The 20,440-nt window shown below is 33.1% G+C and overlaps 1 protein-coding gene across 6 annotated transcripts in view; it reads right to left on the reverse strand.

Annotated features, from left to right (window-relative positions):
- Nucleotides 1–20,440, reverse strand: part of LOC129002006 (calmodulin-binding transcription activator 1) — a 126,712-nt gene that overhangs the window by 44,206 nt on the left and 62,066 nt on the right. For all 6 annotated transcript variants that reach the window (XM_054429489.1, XM_054429488.1, XM_054429485.1 and 3 more), the window contains 2 exons: nucleotides 17,902–17,969; nucleotides 3,523–3,658 (listed from right to left, as the gene is read on the reverse strand). In XM_054429489.1, coding sequence (XP_054285464.1) covers nucleotides 3,523–3,642 — 120 coding nt within the window. In that variant the 5' untranslated portion in view covers nucleotides 3,643–3,658; nucleotides 17,902–17,969. The remainder of the gene's footprint in view (nucleotides 1–3,522; nucleotides 3,659–17,901; nucleotides 17,970–20,440) is intronic.

Here is a 20,440-nt window from a genome sequence, read left to right on the forward strand (position 1 = left end):
CTTTTAATCTCGACTTTTTAAACCATTTACAAAAACTAATTTCGTCAGATGTGTAAAAATCAGTAGGGGATATAGTAAATATGTTTATGTGAAAAAAATAAAATCCTACATACATTTGGTGATGCATTCCACGACGGATAAAAGAATAATAATGAATTCACTTACTTTTTAGAGAGTTTGGTTCAATTTAAAATCCTAGATATTGTATTAAAAAATTCAATTCTCTTTTGAACATAAGTTTTTAGTTATGTTCAAGTGATATTGAAAACCCAATATGCAAACCTTAAAACGTAGAATAGATTCCCACACAAAACCTCTGCATAATAATCAGATAAAGTATAAAAAAATCTAAAACACTTTCTAGGTAAATCTACAAGCAAAGAAAGTTATTACAATCTAAACTCGCTCAACCAAATTCGATTGAGCCACAAAAGGTATAAGAAAGGCAACTAAAGAACGAAAGACAATTAAAAGGAAGATAGAGTTAAGAAGAGATTTTGCCGTGACGTCCGCTTTGTTCTAATAAAACAGCTGATTAAAACAAGTAAAACAGCTTATTAAAACAATCAAAAGCCCCAACTGCCTGTTAACCGCGCTTTGCTCTTCTATTGAGCCATTCTCGTTCAGATTAGCCGTGAGGCGTTCAGTTATCTCTTCGTTTCTTGTTCAGGCAAATACTTGTAAAAATGTTGTTTATCGGTATGTGAATTGCCACATTTGTAGGTTAACGTATTTTCCTAGTGTCTTTTAACTGATAATAAATTTGATAATGAAATAATTATACTATTTAATAAAGAAAAACACGATTTCATTTAATTAAAAAATATAAAGTTTTTAAGATTTTTATATTAGATTTCCAAAAGGTAAATGTGGTATAGTTTTTAACTATTTATGCTGTATTTTACTTAATCTTTTAATTAAGTAACCCTTGTATTTGGGGCAAAAATTTAGGTACATAAATAGGTACACCTTTTGTTTAAATTATTACATTGTTTCACGCAAAAATTAACGATCAAAATATTTAGACAATTATTGGACTCTATTGATCATAATTCGCAACAAACTGAGTGGCAACCAAGTATAAACCCAAAAGTTAATTCCATTTCAATTTACAACTTCGTCCGATTAAAATTCATACCGGAAACAACAAAACGAAATAATGAAGAATGCGACCGCCAAGTGTACCGAGTTCAGTAATAGTAATGAGAATAATAAATAACAGCTGTGGTTACCAGCGACGTGGCGACGACGCCAGCTCTGTACGAGTGCCACAGTCTATAATGTGGCAAAACTAATGGTCCGAGGTGTCTCATGGTGTCGAATCTCACAAGACCGAAACACAGGTTAGACTTACTGATAGATTTATCACCCTCAAGGATCAGTTAAACCATTTAAAGATTGAAAGGGGTGTTACTTTCCGGTTTGTGTATATTGCGTCTTATCGTTTACTAGTTATTTATTGTTATTTCATCGAATAAAATGTATATCCAAATAAAAACTGTTATGATCTATCGCTTATTGTCTGGTGTTACCAATGAGTCTAATGTTAAATTAACTGTAACTTAGTTAATTGACAAAATATTTGTTAACATCAGCTCAATCAAAAATAATCGGATATACATCAATATAAGATTTTTGATTGTACAACGGAATTAAATATATTCTTGCAATGATGGATAACCTCACACGCTCTTTTTTACAAAGGATACCTACGTTCTGGAAACTAATAGGTTTTAAAAATGTTCTTCTAAATTTAATAAAAGAGATGAAACACATATTTTGAACTATAAACCAACATTGTACAAACATATTTAAGTTTAGACTCGATTTAAGCATTATTAAAAAAGTTCAATCCAGGTGTACAAAAATTAAAAATCTATTGCGTGATGGAGAGCTGTCTAATTTGGGGAAAAATTAATTTAATATACCGTGCTAAGCGAGGGAAACCTGGGAAAGTTTGATCCTGTGGTCAGCGTCAGTTGGCAGCAGTGAGTCAAAGTTTACCCGCGCTGACAGTTTGGCGGGAAAAAGTCACCTCGTGGCTAATTAACATCTGTTTACGAAACAGCTGATAAATTATTCCCACCTCTCGCACGAAATTTCTCAAGTTTTAGGAACGCGAACTGATGACATCTTGTGAATTCTTTACAAATTACCAGACAGGGATGAAGTTTAGTTGGAACTTTAAGTAAAAAGATTACATTGGAATATTCAGGGTTAAAATTTACACTGATAATATACAGAAAGTTAACTTCGGTTAACAAATTCTTAAAGATTTTTGTTATCTTGTAATCGATGCTTTACAACAACTATTTATAAAGCTATCTCCATCGCCAAATAATACCGTAGTAAGACACTGAATAATTTGATTCTAAGGTAGGGTTTGTTTGTAAAACTCACTGAGCTAAATGTTTGTTTATTGGATTTTAAATAGTCTTGAAAGTCTAATCTATATTAAAAGGTGTGTTATTATACTTCATTACTGTTTCATAAAAAAACCAAACAGAGTGTCACAATACAAGTAAGTATATTATTAACAATAGATGTGATTAAGATATTATTAAAAAAATTATTAAATGGTATTTTACAGTATAAGCATTTATTAAAACCGTATCCCAGTTATAACGTGTCCCAAATTAAGATAACCCCTAAAGAACCTCGATACCAAGTCACTCAAGGGGGTTTGCTAATAAGACTTGTTATCAAGGTAAACCTCCTGTCCATGTTTGCAATAACATGTGATTATGTGTAAAACAAAATCAAAGAGTATTTCAAAACTATACTTGTTACCAAGGGTGACTTGCTGTTGAGGTTTTACTGTACTAACAAAGGTATTAAAAATTAACTTTAACAATACAACTTTACTACAAACACAATTTACACTATAATACGTGTCAATATATGTAATTGTACTAGGTCTACTATTTAGTCAAAATGTATCACAGTCAGGCTGCCAACTTTGCAGACGCGTGGTTAACATTTAGAAAACAATTATTGACGTGGGTGAACGGAAGTTGGCAGCACTTGTTGGTACATTTGGCAGGCCTGCTTCCTCCGTAACTTATACTGTCGGTACAATTATTCCAAGTCCAAGGGAGCACACACTTGCTTCCCGTCGAAATGTGCAAATTATTGACAAATATTCTTTGACCGTGCAAATAATTGATATGTCTCTTTTCACGCAGTTGTCAGCAAAATATTATAGATTGCTTTAGAGAAGAACTGAATTCAATTAATTTCCCTATAAGTCTAAGAGACATGTGTAAAATGTGTTATAACGATTTTAGTGGAAATGCAGAAAATAACTTTTACACTGTTTTAGTTGACTTAATTATTAATTTTTTTTGCCATAATCCAACCTTGCTGAAAAGGGAAAATAAATGTTCTCGGAAAAATTGTTAAAATATTACGATTTTCGTTACTTTTAAAGTGAGTCGAAGATGTGGTGGTAAATTTCAAATCTTGAATGACACGAATCATACTATGTACTTTTAACTTTTAAATGTTCCTAGACTATCTCACCTCGGTTCCTTGGACCTTGAGCTTCATGTGATCCTCTCTGGTGGTTTTGCCGTCTTTGCGTTTCTTCCAGCAGTAGCCGTCACGGCGGTACCTCACCTTCTTGCGACTGTAGAGCAGCATGGAACCGCTCTTGGGTCTGAAACATGCAAACATCAATCAAACACTGATCATATGGACCTCAGTCTGCTGGCCTCATACCGCAGGTTACTGGTTTAATCGTAATAAAAAATTTTAGACCTTGAAACTGGGACCAGATGTCCTTTACCACTGGACTTTAATCAAGTAATCGAAGGTAAACAATCAGCTGCACTCGGTATGCTTTTGATAGTACATGCAAAGATTAAATGGTATTGCAACGTCGGTTGTCAAAAGTTTTTGACGACAAATCACAGCAATCAGTCACAAGTAGAACTGATTAATCAGCAAATTCACCCTAAAGGCTTCTCCAAGTGGAGTTGATTCAAGGCGATGTTGAAAGGGGTTTATTGATACATGTATATCAGTTGAAGAGGTAGGTGTTAGACGGCTAAAATAGATGAACAGTAACTACAACTTCACCCTTCAACACGAATAACCATAGATTGGTATTACTGCACTATTTTGTTCCTGACACAAATTGAAAAACCCTCTCTAGGGATAAACTAAATGCATAAAATTAGAGTTGAAATCCATAAAGGCGAGACTCGAGGGTCAAGGAGTTAAATAAAGTTGATGGAAGCGGGAAGCGGTGCATGTATGCAGCCTGCATGCGATGCATTTGAAAATCAAATACAGTATACACACTCGACCGTCCCATCAATATTGCCTTCTGTTACGTCCTATCTTGCGCCGGCTGACACCACATGTATTTCTATTGAGTCCTTATTTTTCTTTCCTTTCATCTCTTCGAAATAACTGGAAATATTAATCTATAGGTTTTGTTTCGCTTATTGGTGTGTGAATTTGGATGACACAGTGTATATAAAGAAATTATTTCATCATGAATTAATTGATTAAATAAAATTTCTACTGACACTGTATTATCTGAGTACATAGTAATATCCTGAAATAAAGGATCTTGGAATTAATGGAATACGAGGAATTGTTCTCAAAAAATACTTCTTGTGAGAAGTCTTATTATTTTGCTTATATTATGTACTGCAATAATTGAGTAAGAAAATGAAGATGTTTGATGAGTTAAACAAGTTTCGTACTTTAAGGTGGTCACAATGTCCAACTTGATGTACGATGATAACCCTTGACCCTTGACCTTGATGTAAGATGTATGTTGTGAGGACAAATAGATAGTATAATAAATACTTATTTAGAATTTATTTTCAATCAATTATCAATTTCATTGAGTAGATTCCTCTTAAATCTTGATAAATCTCTGTAAAGCTACTTTTTACTTCGAATGTGATATGCAAATGGAATGTTGGGAGTATAACATTTGTCTTGAGGTATAAAATTCAAATGTAGGTTTTCCACCTAGAAACAATAGATATAATATTGGATTGAGATCAGCCGCTTTAAGTTAGACACTCCCGGAGTTACAAATTTAATACCCATCTATAACCAAACGATTTTTACCTTATTATTTCGTCACTCAGTACAGATACCACCTTAAGTTCCTCCTTACCAAAATAAAAGAAACTATAAAACTCTTACGAATAATCTTCAACCATGAAATCTCACCTCATGAACAAAAAAAATTTCAATCCGAACTTCACGACACATTCTTTAACCTCGTTGTCAAGAGGAGATTCAAGGAATAAATCTTTACATGGTTTAAACTGAAAACTCCATTAAAGACTAACAATTATTCTAAGGACCGAGCAAGAGCGGCACACTGGGGAAGTTTATAGCCGTTTGTTGTGCTCTTTAATTGTCTTCACAACTTCGCCCCCCCCCTCGCTGTCTATCCCCCTAAACCCCCCCCCCCCCTGTGGGACAAGCGCTCTGAGAGCCGAGAGTTTGAAATCATTTAACCGTCTATAGGCCAAAATCTGGTTGAAGTAATTTATTTAAGTGGTAATAGTGAAATGCTATTTACATACCTAGTATGTATGTGTTTTTTTACTATTAATTGATAAATTGATTGAATTGAGGCTTAATTGATAAATTACACGAGCAAGTAAGATATAATTTGCGGTCTATGGCTAGTATAACAGTTAATTATGAAAAGTGAATATTAAAAATCGAATTAGATAAAAATTAATTAATTTCTTTACATCTCTACGGCGGTAATTTTTCGTTGTTACGAACAAAATGAACGCAGTTGTATATTTATTACGGTATTTATGTGTAAAGGCGTGTATAACTTAATTGTAACATTAACCGATAAATAGGTATTCAAACGATTGCATGATGTCTTTAAATGAAGGGGAGTATGTGAAGAGTATCTTTTTTTCTTAGTAGGGAGAAACTCAAGCTAAAATTTTGTGTATACCACTGGGTCAATGCGTTATTACAAAAGCTGGCCTACAAGCTTAAGCTTAAGCTTACAATGCTGACCTTGAAGCTATTTAAAGCTTAAATTAATTGGCTACTAACAAGATTAAAAACCTTTCTTCCAGGGCTGAAGTCCCAGGACCTATATATATTTTTCACGATAATGTCAATAGTTTAACAATTGTTTACACTTGGAACATTAAAAATATCATTATATGATGGGGATGCAAGTGTGTAGTTGAACTGAAATATAAATGGAAAAAGTAGATGCCTTGTGTAGCTTTGTTATTAACTACTACGGTCGGATATTTCTCTAACCAGGATTATTAAAACCACAATTATCAAGGAAAACTGGGTCCTAATTTGAACTATTCTATGTAATGAACAAATCTCATCCAAACACCTACAAAGAAAAAATATATTAACCCAAACTAAGAGCACGACTAAGACAATTTAAGTGAGGCAGGATCTCAACCTAACTAGTTTGAAATAAAGAAAAGCAGTTACAAGGTCGAAAGGGATGTTTAATTGTTGAGGTACAACTTGTCCTCTGGGGGTGATAGAAACTTGTGTAAGACTGCTAAAAGAAGAACACTGTCTGCTGGTCCCCAAACACCCCTTATAACGGTGGTGGAAAACAAGACTGACTTGTACTGGCGATAAAAACTACTTTCTTAAAGAGGAAACCAGTGTGAAATAAATGTCAAACTTTTTAAAGTAGAAATTTCACTCCAGACTAAATAAAATTTATATGTAAAACGAAATATTCTAGTTTGAGGAGATGGTTTAAAGTGACTTCAGCTGTAAAATAGTTCAGGTGTGAGTTTAACACCACATAGAAAGGCTCTTTAAACTATTTGACATGATTGAAATTTCTATTTAAAATGTAGAACAGCTGTATACTTTCAATTAGTGCAAAGCTTTTGTGTCAAAAAATTACAAATGGGCTTTTATTTGGAGGTTATTTTTAGGACGAGGTTAAAATATTATTCACGCGCACAAATGGCCAACCTTCTGATCTTCAGACACTATCACTGGGAGTATGTCCATAGGTTTATTAGCAATGTGATTAAAACCAAAGTTGTGATAAAGTCAAACAAATCTAGTTGTACTATAAAGTGGGTTTTATTTTTTTTCTGTCTGTAGAGAGCTGTAGATTTTGTTAGCTGTAAAACTCGTCTACTGATATTTTTTACTGACTGAAAAAAATTGACCCGATGAAAATATATACTATAGTATCGTTATTATTATCTGTTTGAGTTAATCACGGTGTTGTATTGTTTAGAAAAATTGAAATGCAACAGAATTTATTTGAATTTATTATTATTATTATTTTTTTTTTGTTGGCGGAGTTATTTGACCTATGACTTAGAATAGTGTTATGACTTGTTATAACTTTGAATCTTCACCCCTACTTTAAAACATTGTAGGGGTGCTGTAGTACCAAAATATTTTCTCAGCCGTGCTAACAAGCCGAACAACCCATTTTACTTCAGACAGCTATAAAAGAAGGAATTAATAAGGGCAATAAAAACTCTAACTTTCTTTAGCGTCAGTAAAAGCATAGTTTGAAAGAAGTTAATGTTTATAATTCGCAACTTCCAGCTTTACATGCACGTTCGCCATTAATAGCTGCAACACTGTTACTACCTTCCCTACAGGCAGCATTAATGTTTCAATTTGTTCACTTAATAATCAGATAGGTAGGGCAATTAAATATAATTAACATTTAAATACACTCAACAGCACTAGTCGATCACTTTGGCGTTTTTCAAGAGGGAAATGCCATAAAAATTGCATAATTACCAACGGTTCGTGCTACGTTTTTAGTTTGTTGCATTTTTGCAGTTTGTTTGACAAGTAATTATTGTAACGTATTTCACTGTTATCAGACGCTCGATGGATCAATGTGCCACTCAAATAAAGCGGATTGTTATTTATAATATGCAGGTTTTGACCCACTTATTTTAAATTAAACGTTTTAATGTTATGTTACATTATTAAGAAGTTGGAATTGTTTGAAAATATTGGTAAAATATTGAAATATTTATGTTTATAAGTAACATTTTTAGGTGTGTTGTAAGTTCTTAAACAGTCGAAATTAACGGATTTCGTGGATTACAGATCCTCTTACAACCCTAAACTGGGGTGAGAGAGACATCGAGAGAAATTTTAGAGAGAGAGAGTTCTCTGATGCAAAGTAAATTTTCTTCTGCTGCGAGAAAACGATTCCTTTCTTCATACATGCTTCTTCAGAAGAGCTCTAAAATACGGCGTTACAGTTTTATCTTATAGCTAAATCAACGGGCTTTGGATTTGGGCCTCCGTGAAGTCCCAGTAAATAATAAAGTCTAAATCAGTCACGATAAAAATGGAAATTTTTTTTTATATTTCGTATTTAACTTAAATATAGCTCGATAATAATAACAAACAATTTATTATTTTTAGACTTTCATAAAAATAAGAATATGCAACAAGGGCAAATCGGGAAATTTTGAATAGGCCTATATGTGCAAAAATATTAAAATATATGATTTCCACCTAAAAAACGTATCAGTGAGTACGAAAAATAAGCTATATTTGTATGCAAAGAGAAACTTCAGTTAAAAGCTTCTTTCATAAAGTGTGTAAAATATTTTGCCCATAAGCAATATTCAGAAGAAAACAGAAAACGAGTTGTAAAAGTATGGGTATTTTGGAAGGGATGTGATGAGGGGGGTGGGTAGTGGTCAGCAGAAAAGAGGGGGGGGGGAACTGGGATTGAAAGTGAGGGAGATAATACTATGATTTAAAATTACTTATCCAATGAATGCAGTTTTAGAAACTGGAAATATTTGAACATCGATTACCTATGGAATGGCCTAGAGAAAAGGTTTCTTTAAAAATGGATTTCAAAAAAATTTATATAATATAAAAATTAAAGTCTCACCGAAAAAAACGTCGTAGAAATTCAGATTTAGAAAAAAGTAAACGAGTACTTATTGTTTTGCACATGCAAGGTAAGTAAAGACTTGTAGTAACAAGGATAAACATTTTTGACCGTCTGAATAACTAATAGGTACAAACGATATAAAGGGTTTTAAAAGGAGGGTTAAGTATTTTACAGTAACATATGTTTATAAATCAAATTACTCTGAAAGATGCAAGGTAAGTGATTGGTTTGATAACTTTCAATTCGTGGCTGGACAGTCTAGATGGGTGTTTACTTCAGTAATTAATTGTATGCATATTCAATTATACTCGTACCACCAACAAATCTGATTGGTCCCTTTTAGGTTTGATAATTAACTTTGGATACACCGCAATGTTTTCTCAGGGTAATATAAACTATATTTATCGTTACATAAATATTAAATACTTATCGTTTATAAGTTTGATTGAAGCACAAATTTTTTTATTTTAATTCTAGACGTAAAGACATATCTTGTTTGACATGACTAATGCAAATCTGTATTTGTTACTTTGGTTGAATAAACGAGTTATTGAGTTATTATTGAGTTATATCCATCGAAGCCGATCTATATTCTTCAGTATCCAAGGTCAAACTATAAAGTATCTGCACAGTTGAAGCTGCATAAATAATAAATAAACTTATTGTGCCAGCAACAATAATCCGGTTGAATGAATAACAGCACGAAAATTCCTTCAACAACCCCGTTTCTGACAAACATAAGTGAATTATTTGCAAACGCGATGGGGCATTTCCTCTTGTACAGGCTAATATGATTAACAGTTCAACAACAAAACATGCGAAATAGCCAACATGTTTACAGGCTACATTAAATATGTCATAACAGCGGCTCTTTTATTTGGCACTCACTGCCTGACATTTTTGTTTTGAAAATTATTACGTCTTTCATGGACAAACAAACAAGTCCACTTAGATGAAGAATTATCTGTTGAAAGATTTATCTATCTACTATAGTAACTAATACAGTTACAATAGTAGTGGTGTTTCGTATATGATACCACTATTGACTTAGATTAGTAAATAGAAACCTATAGATTTGAGCAGCTGTATTCGTTAAATTTAACTTGACTATGACTAACTAGGAAAACATGATTCATTCAATTTCAGATGATTTTACTCACATTTTTAGCGAAAAGAGCCTCTCATTGAATGTAACTATAACTTAATTTTGGTCTTTGATACACTAGTTGAAGGAACGAAAATTATAATATAGTTTACGAAACGTTTTGCATGATTCAAAAGCTGGTATGAGAGAAACGACGAGATATTTTTACTGTAGTAGCAACACTACTATCTAAAGATCTAAATTGATGAAACTTGTTCCAAATTGCCTGTGCATGGACCTGGAATGTTTACTTCGCGGAAGTTCATCCAAAATGATCACTCAGCCACGGCGAAGAGTGAATTAGAATTTTGATTTGTTTCTTGCTGACGTTGGTCCATCATCCATCAAAAACTACTCAGAAGTCAGAGGTAGCACAAATATGAGCGTTAGGTTATATCTGTAATGTAGTAGGAAGTGTGTGAAAAACGAGCGACAGTTTAAATGATTTAATTGAATTTGAAAGTATTTCGTTTCCCTTCTTTTTATTTATTTTTTTGCAAAAAAGATCACCTGCTTAACCAATGAACGTATTTAATTTACATGTTTTCACTGAAGCAATAACTAATAAGATAAACTAACCAAGGCACTTTGTAAACTTTAAAGTACATCAGTAAATTAAGCTGGATGCAAATCCCACTTAATTTCAGACCCTTGGAAGAAGAGAAACAAGCAAGAGTTACAGACCACATTTGGGCGCTCTTTTATCTGAATATTTGCCAAAACTGCTTCCCCTCTCAAGAACATGTTTGGGTCAATTTAAGAAACACAATTTGGATATTAAACGCGATCGTCAAACGAAATGGGACAAGGTTTAAAACTGGAGTGGATTGGTCGTGTGGTCTTATGGTTGAAGGGGAAATCACCTGTATAAAATCTTACTAATGAATGAATGTATCTAATGTGTTCTCGAGACAGTCATAAAATTATGTCCAATTTGTACAAAAATCTTGAGTATTACGTAAATGTGGAAATAAAAACGAGTTTTTTGTTAAAATCTGAAGTTTGATCTGAATTTAAAACAGGAAGGCGTCGGAGTTAAACTTCAAACATGGATTGAGTAAAATGATGAGATCCATCTCAAAGAGCGATAACTGATTTTGCAATTCATTGTTGAAAACCAAGGATCATCTATAAATCCCCATTTTAACCTCAAATAAACTTATCAACACATCTAACATGCTAACTCATACTACTATTGAACAATAACAGATTTCGATAGTAGTGTCTTTGATAGCCGGTTGGACAAACATAAACTATGGAAGGCTATTTAAAATGATTTTTTTTAGTACCCTCCAGATAACTTACTTATGTTTTTTACCAAACGAGGTCTTAATTTTGTGAACTATTAAATTTGAATTATTAAGCTTAACGCTTGTTGAAAGTAACAATTCTAAAATGAGCTAAAAAATGTGGTAACGATGAAAAATGTTAACCTGTAAAGGTAATCGTTCACTACGTAATGATTAAATTTAATTATTTTTTGTTTTTGTAATTTTGAGTTTCTGTTTACGAACAAAGTCTTTAAATCGCGATTATTGCCAATTCACTGACGAATATGCTATATATAATATGTGACGTCAATTTATTTTAAGCAACGAGAATATCCCAAATTAAATTAAAACCTTAACCGGTGCTCTTTAAAAACATTAAATTTCTAGAATCCGTAAATTCTGTTGAATATCTGCCCCAGTGATCTTTGCACTTTATTCAATAATCAAATCAAGCAAACTCAGTGTAATCGAAACTCTGTGAACGCATCGATGCAATATGATACAGAAGCCGAACGATCTGCTTCTGCTGCACATGCATTCGTAAGAATATAGAAATACAGTTTTATTTTATTTAGTTTTCAAACAATATTGTTTTTTTTATTAGTTGGTCATAAGAAAATTCTGTTTGTGTGTATTAGGTTTTTTCTTCTGTAAACAAGTAAAATATATCTGAGAAATAACAAGTCGAAATGATTTAATATTTTACCGATGCAGCTAGTATGGTAATTAGAGCACGGGATCGAATCCCGACAGTGTCCAAACTGTCATGTGAAACCAAAATAGTCATGTGAAAATATCGAGTAGAAGGTTCGGAGCCCACCTTGGGTTGTAAATTCACCTACCTAAATATATACAAATGTATTTGACAAGAAAACTTACTCTATATTGTAGAATATCTTATAATAAAATCCATACAATGACGATTAATTTATAAAATTTGTTTACATAGGCCTATTCAATTAAGAAACTGAACAAGATGTAAACTAGAGAACTATATGATGAAATGCAATCTATTCTAGTGCGTTTGAACAAATTACATAACACAATACAAGTTTGTAAATCTTTTTAGTTTTACAGTAAAGCTAATTAAGTCATTTAAAAACAAAAAATTGGAAAAATAAATATGAGGAAAATAGATATTTGTGACACTAGTTAAAAAAATATATGACACGACTAATTACTTTCCCCCTAGTGTAAAGCGTATTTACTTCAACAAATCCCCAAAACGTCAGCACGAAACTCGTTTAAAAGGATCTAAAATAACCCTTTAATGTAAATTCAAGAACCGACCAAACCAAAACCAAGCACCGGTAAAACGGGTGTTTCTCCACCAATAAAACAGTTTATTACTAGCGACCCTCTGTCGGTTAGGGCGGTGAGGGTGTAAGAGACAATCTTGGACTAAAGTATGAGACTCAACCCCCGGGGGACGAGGCTGAGCTGAAGCGGCCATAAACAATAACAAGATTGACACCTTCAGGTTCTGTCAATCGAATAAACCACGGAGAACTGGCAGACATTGGGCCGTTTGTCTTTCGTAGAAGATCCCTGATTTAATAAAATGTTCTAAGAGGCCAGAGAAATGTATTGTAGTACAGAGATTCTAGCTAGTGACAAAAAATATGAAAGTCAATTTTTCATACTCTAATCTAACTAAAGACGATATTTGAGGATAGCAGCTTGGCCCGTTAACCGACAATAAAAATATACTCTTCGCTCTATTACGCAGAACGAAGTAAAAATAGTCTTAGTCTACAATTTAATTTCATTTAAAAACAGCATTTTCAGAATCACAGCTGTGAATAGTTATATTTTGCGATAAAAGACCGATAGAATTATAATCACCGGTCATGAGGATTAGACTGAGATTCTTTTAAAATATTTTCAAAATACTGTATTTGAAGTCAAAATGAAAGACAACACACACACACACATGATGATATCAAAACATTACTAATGTGTAATGAAGCTGATCAATCAAGAAAAAACTTGGCCCAATTTTGAACCTTTGAAAACCTACTGACATTAGGTATCTTATGCCATGATTTACATGAAACTGGCACAACTCAGAAACCTCGGATCCTGGCAATTACTTTTGAGGGTAAATTTGTTAAAATTACGTTCTCAAGGTAGATCACACTCAAACTTGAATTTTGCTGATTTTTGAACCCAAAAAAAGATCGATTATAGACATAGATACTGTTTATAATGAAGCTATCTATACACAACAAAATATCGACGTAAACACAATAACTAAACAGGGTTTTTTACCGTTCCCTAACATTTTAAAATGCCACTATCGTTACAAAAAACGCTTAAATAAGAAGGAATATTCGTTAAAACCTCCTCAAGCGTAGACCACCACCAAGTCAGCGACCATCCTACCCCACTGTGAGGCGGTCTCAACGTGTATTCCTCGGCAAGTCCGCCAACTTGACTCCCGGCCAACACTTCTGTCTCTGTTTTAATTTATTAATGAAACTTCTCAACAACCGATTTGTCAACTTTTGTGTCCCCGATTCACAACCGGCTGCATTCACAATCTCTGATAACTTTTAGCCCTCGAATCACACACGTTTTGGTTGTTCCCGTAATGCTTTCGACAGTACAAAGTTGACCTGGTTTTGTTATTGTTTGCGTTTAAAGTAGTTCAAGTTGTTCGTCATTAATTAAAGTTATCTCACTATTTGATTTAAGTAGTTTAGTAATCAGTGATAATATGTATAGCACATTAAAAAATATCAAGGAAGAATATTTTAATTACATTTGACAGGATTTTAACAGTCCAAAATATAAAAATGTGTAATACATTTTCCACCGGCATTTGTCCTTAAATGTTGATGTCCACGCGAGTGGCATAAAAGAACTGCAACCACAAAAAGGCAAAATTGGTTCAAACTTCTAAAGTGTCTTTGAATAATCTGGGAATCAAACCCGCCATCATCGTACTGAAGATCGAGATTCCAACGATTATACCAACAACACACCCTTAAGTACATTTTTCATTGTTATTTATCATAACAAACGTATTATTTAAACAAACAGTTACTATTTTTACCAATTCGTTCATGTCCAACTCATTCATATTACACTATCAAGGGAGTTGCATTACAGGAAAAATCATAAATTAAAATTAAAAGCACAAATTATGCAAATATAAAAGTTAGAAAAACATCAAAACACAAAGGTACAAGTGAGTTAATTATGTATGGCACCCTGGTGTATAGGGAGGAAAAAACACAAAAACACCCTTTTACAAGTCGTACATTTGCATATGCTGGGGAATTTGTGAACATACGAATTTCATCGTTCAGTGTTGGAGAATGAAATATTAGTAGGTTATACCGTCTAAAAACTACGGAAAATGGAAAATTTTACATAATCATTGGCAAGAGGTAATTATATAAATTTGATTCACGTAAAAAGAAATCGTTAAAATAAAGAGTTTAATATTCATCAAAATAATGACTTGTATCTAAAGTCCTAAGTTTTACAAATAATTTTATCGGCAAAATTGTAAACATTTGGAATTTATATAAAAATAATGATCAAAATTAGTTGTAGATGTTTAATTATGTTCGGTTGGTGTCTCTACACACATGTTTAGAATATTTACACTACAAATACACTAAGAACATTTAGTTCTGAGAGTTTAATGCATCAACCTCACACAGTATCTCTCTCTGTCGCTCCCCCTCTTTCTCCAGCAGTAAACTTAATGTAGGCTTGTTTTCCGCTAAACCCAGTTTTGTTTATGGTCTTGTTTTATTTCTTAACAGCCAAAGTTTGCCACTTAACGAAAACACCTGTGGGATTACGTAACCGTTTCCTTCTCTCAAAGTTTGGTTTGTTTGTAGTGGTAAAAATACTACCAGGCTTAGATGGGAAGTAAATCTTAATTGTGGGACATGCCAAAATAAATTAGATAATAAAAAACCGGTGAGGGTATTTTGCAAAATATATCTGAATTTCTGTAATCATTATTTTTAGTTTGGATACTTAAAATAGTTGTATTCCGATGTCAGTTGGTGAAAATAAAAATACCATAGATTACGTAGCTTATTTGAAGAAATCCTAGTCAAACCTAACTATCGACGAGTTTTAACGACAGAGAAAAATAATAGTTTCGTAGTTATTGATAAACACGCCGTTGTCAGTTAACAACAAACAGAAACTCTTACGTATATATTTTGAATTATTAAAATAAGTTATTTTACAGCCAAATTAAACTTAGAATTTTATTTTAGTATAGTACATTTAAAATTTAGATTTGCCATAATTACAGCTTGTCGTTTTAAAGGAAGTGTGGGGATCCCTAGCAATAGATTCTCAAATGATAAGACCACTAGAAAATCTTTGTTTACAATATTTTTAAAATATCTTAAAGTAGTATAACCTATAATAGTATGCTGTTGCACAATTAGGTTACAAAGAATAACAGATAAACGTTTAACAGAGTTGACTTGAAGAATAACTGTAGTAAAGTGACTGTTAACATTGACAAAAGGTTTCAATTGGTTATGTCAAATTATTATTAAATTTTATGTTATACTCTTATGATAAAATTTAAAAAATATCGTTAGTGTTTTGATAACAAAGAAACGGAAACCTCGAAAACCACAGGACGAAGAGAAGTAAACACTTGGTCCAAATGTATTAATTTAGTGAAGTGTTTTCAAAATACTATAATACATCAAATTAGTCCAACGAATAAGGTAGTAAGAACAAATAAAAAACACAGCATAGTGTAATTTAGAAAAATAATCATCACAAAATGCATTTAGTTATCTTGAAAAGTTTTACTCCAAACTGCAAAATATTTCTATTTATTTATAGAAATTTCTTCGTTTAAATATTTGTTTTGAAATTTAAAAACTGTTTACAACTGTAGAAAACGCACATTAAAACGTCAAAGAAAAATATCGTCTTGAATCGTACGATTGGTTTAAACAAGTTAAAAGTTAGAAGAACGAACACTGGCTGGCAAAAGAGGGCTTAAGTTACGTAATAAATTGAGACGATACAAAACTGGCTGGAAGTCAAGTTAGACTAACAGTGTCGACGACTAAATCATCGCGACAACTTCACTTTCTGGGATCTTTGGAAACTGTGATAGCCGCTGCTTATTAATACCATTGACTTAACGTTGTAGATATACTGCTTATCCAATGTTTCAGTCTGAAAAGCCTGCATTGATGCGTGTTCTATGTGCGGTTACGTTTGAGCGCTCTGTTGTTGACTAAACGTTTTTATTTAGTTAGGCCTAATGTAAATTTTAAAGCATTAGCCTTTGGTCATGATTCGACACGACGAAGAATGACGATGAAGAACGGTTTATAAAAACGTCAAATGATATAGTTTTCAGGGTAGATCATTTACAGGAAATTCTCATCCTCTTGTGATAAAAATTTTGTATTGTGATCATTCATTTTATGTGTATTGTGGCGAATCATTGTTCTGATGTTGACTAGTTTTTCACTAGTTTAAGGTTAGATTTTACAGCGTGCGATAATGATTCCAGAGGATGACAGAAACGAATAAAAATATGAAAACAAGTTCTACAGAAATCGGACATAAGCATGACTTATAATGTCAACTTATAATGTTTCAACTGATTTAAGGACAGATCGATTCAACCCAATTATGCGGAAAAACTGGGAAATACACGTTTAAAATAATGAAGTTACAGATTAAATGTAATAAGAAAATCAGCAGTATTCTAAGTTGCATGATATGTATCAGAATCAACTTCTTCAAACACACAAAAACTGGATTCCAAATTTCGTAAATAGAAAAAAACCAAAAATTATGCATGTTGTAATTTTCAGTGCTCTATTCTTAATTCTACCGTATGGAATTTTCAAAAACCTATCAAATGCACTTCTTATTTGTTGAAGAAGTTATTAAAGGGGTCCAGAACTGTGAGGGCTTACATTTAATTCACAAAGCTCGAATTCGAGCAAAACTTTCTGGTAAACAAAACAAGTAAACATCATGGCGAAGCTGGTTTGGCAAATGTTACAAGCCCACACTTTGTAGCGAGCGATGCTCAGTCCGAAGTCTTTATCTTGTAGTGATTCCCTCATTGGAAGCGACAGCTTGTCTTGCCTAGTCAATGTCTGCGGGAGTTACGTCCTCTGAGTGTCATGTGGACGTCTCTGACTCCAGCCTGATCATTGACTTGAGTCCTTCATCAAGCTTTATTAGACTTTACTTTTAAACAACTTTGAAAATCGTGTAAAGTTTGAGATATCATATTTATTTACTGTGTGCTATTGCTTGCTGTAACTGTGATTTTTGGTTATTCATTATTTCACAATAAGTGTTTAGTACGTATCAAATATTCCCTCACGGTTCTGACATGTATAGGATGAACCGTGTTTCAACTTCTATGCCATAATGATATTCTTCGGAGGCTTAAAATAATCCATCTTGCCATGTCGTCAAACAATTCACACACAGAACACATATCACGAAATTAACACGGGTATATGATAGCTTTGTTTACTCATGTTTCCCAATTCTGATAAAACAGTGCGTTTATTTCTGGGTGACGTCTCGTAATTTATTTTAAATAAATTTCAAAACTGAAATGAACTCACCTGATTTTGACCTCCTTGGACTGCCAATCTGCATGCCTCTCGAAGCTGATAAGTATAGCAGCGATCTCCTGCAACAGAATAAGGCGTGTTTAGGAAAAAATACATAAACTGTGAATAGTTAATTCGAACCAGCATATTCACTAAAAATCCCATAAACTTAGTTCACCAAATAAGCCTTGGCTGGTTTTATGGTTAGAGGCTAGGGAGCTTGACTTCTATACTGGCGGGCCAGGTTTAAATCCCGCCAATTATTTTTACTTTCTATCCCAATGCATATAATATTGAGAAAGTATATGATTTTATGTGGAATATTATGTTTTCGTCAACATTTTAAATATTCATTTTGGATCCTCCTGAACCCAAAATAGGTTTACGAAGTGATTTATGTGTACATCTCTGGTCCAATTGTGATAGATAATGTTATGGGGGCACTTTTCTATGGTATCTCCAGTGGTTTTTAATTTTTACTATTTTTTAATTTTATGGTGGTTTTTCCATAAAACACACAAACAACGGAAAACGTATTTTCACAAAAACGCCTAGAATGATTTTAAATAATATTTAGGATGATAGATCCTTTCAACTCTAAACAAAATGGTACAACCCCAAATTTTGTAAAAATTACAGTTCAAAAGTTATTGCGATTTTAATGATATTACCCATAAATTGTCGTAATTACTCCCATTCTTACCTAAAATAAACCTTATAATATTGATGTTCACAAACTGATGGGAGACAGTATGATTCAGTTTCCACAACTAAAACCATACGACAAAAGCCCGCATCAATGATGTCCAAATTAACGAGGGTTACTCATACCTAATAACTGGGAAATAATTTATAACTGTTCTACGCAAAATAGGAAGACATTTGTTCGGGATAAGGACAATAAACGTAAAATCTCAGCACCAATTTGCTTCACACTTTTAAGGAAAGCTGAGGTAAAAATGTAAAATAAATCACAAGTTCAAGTCCCACCTCGCTAATGCAATGAAAGTATAACAAACCTCCAGCTTAATTATGGCGGCTTAGCGAGTCTTGCTCGTTAAATATACAAACCCTAGCTCTTGGTTCTTATGTGTTCTTAGGCGGAATAAATAAATAAGTTACCATGGCCGTTACTGTTCAAGGCGTATGAAAGAAGGTGTGTGCATAGTGACGTCAGTGCGAGTAAAACATGTTTTATTTTACCAAATCATATGTTTTCTTGTAATTTTCCAAAGACTTTCGAATGACAATCATTACGAATTAGCATTGAATATATAACACCACGAATACTAGACAAATGTTTTTTTTTCTAGTATTCGTGTATAACACTATTTAGCTATATATATAACACGAAATAATTGCGACGATATTAAGTATACATTTAGTTTTAAAATAATAGACAGTTTTCGTGTCGTGGTATGCTTAATATCATAGCAATTATTTCGTGTTAGGGCTCAATGTTCTTGTTATTTGATGCAGGTTACAAAAATGACGTTATTTAATACACATTATGGTGATATACAAACATTTTACCAACTATGCATTGAGCCCAGTGGGTGACTCATTGCCAAAGCCCCGAGCAGCCGAGCGAGGGCTAATTTTGGGGCTGGGACACCACCCGACCGTCCTAATCCTTCAGCCGCCACGAATCTTGTGTTGGCTGAAGAGGACTAAGTCCTAAAACAGCCTCAGTCCAGTAGGGTTTCAGCTCTCTGGATTGGAACGTCACGAAGAACGAACGAATCTTTGCGGAAGGTATAACTACTCACTCACCCCTACCCCACTCACTATATCACTATGTCACTGCAAATAACCGGTATCCGTAAGTTTTAGTTGGGCTAGCGACCTGTCCGCGCGCACAGAAGTTTTGGCCGAACTGTATGTTTAGTGTATGTCATTAAAATGTTATAAAATCCCTACAACTTAAGCTATATGCCATTTTGTGCTGTTTTTGTTAAATATATGTAAATACAATCTTGCCGATTTATTTGTAGGCCTAACTATTTATTTTCCACTAAGGCTACTTAAATGAGAGATTTTCAATTATATAAAACATAAGTAGGAGCTGAAAAAGGTATTATACTTAAAACTATTTGTATATTGTCACCTAAAAATATGTTGCCTGTTAAGGCAGCCACAGTTACAATATTTACTGCTTTACTGTTTTTAGATTAAAAGGTACTCACTATCAAAATGCTATATACTAATACTACCACCATTGAATATACTGTATAACACTATGACTATATTCAATATTGAATACAACACTATATTGGATATAAAACGCTAAATAGTGTTATATATTCAATGCTAATTCGTAATGATTGTCATTCGAAAGTCTTTGAAAAGTTAGCCTACAAGAAAACATATGATTTGGTAAAATAAAACAAGTTTTACTCGCACTGACGTCACTATGCACACACCTTCTTTCATACGCCTTGGTTACTGTTAGTGGTGGTCTTGGCTATAATGGTAACCATACTGTCTGTCACAGAACAAGTTTGAGTAAAACACATGATTTGAATCAAGTTTTGTCAACAGAGGGAAGGTA

Source organism: Macrosteles quadrilineatus, unplaced genomic scaffold (genome assembly GCF_028750875.1).
Source record: "Macrosteles quadrilineatus isolate MER2022 unplaced genomic scaffold, UCM_ALF_1.0 Scaffold_9__3_contigs__length_116548681, whole genome shotgun sequence".
In the NCBI taxonomy this organism is placed as follows: domain Eukaryota; kingdom Metazoa; phylum Arthropoda; class Insecta; order Hemiptera; family Cicadellidae; genus Macrosteles; species Macrosteles quadrilineatus.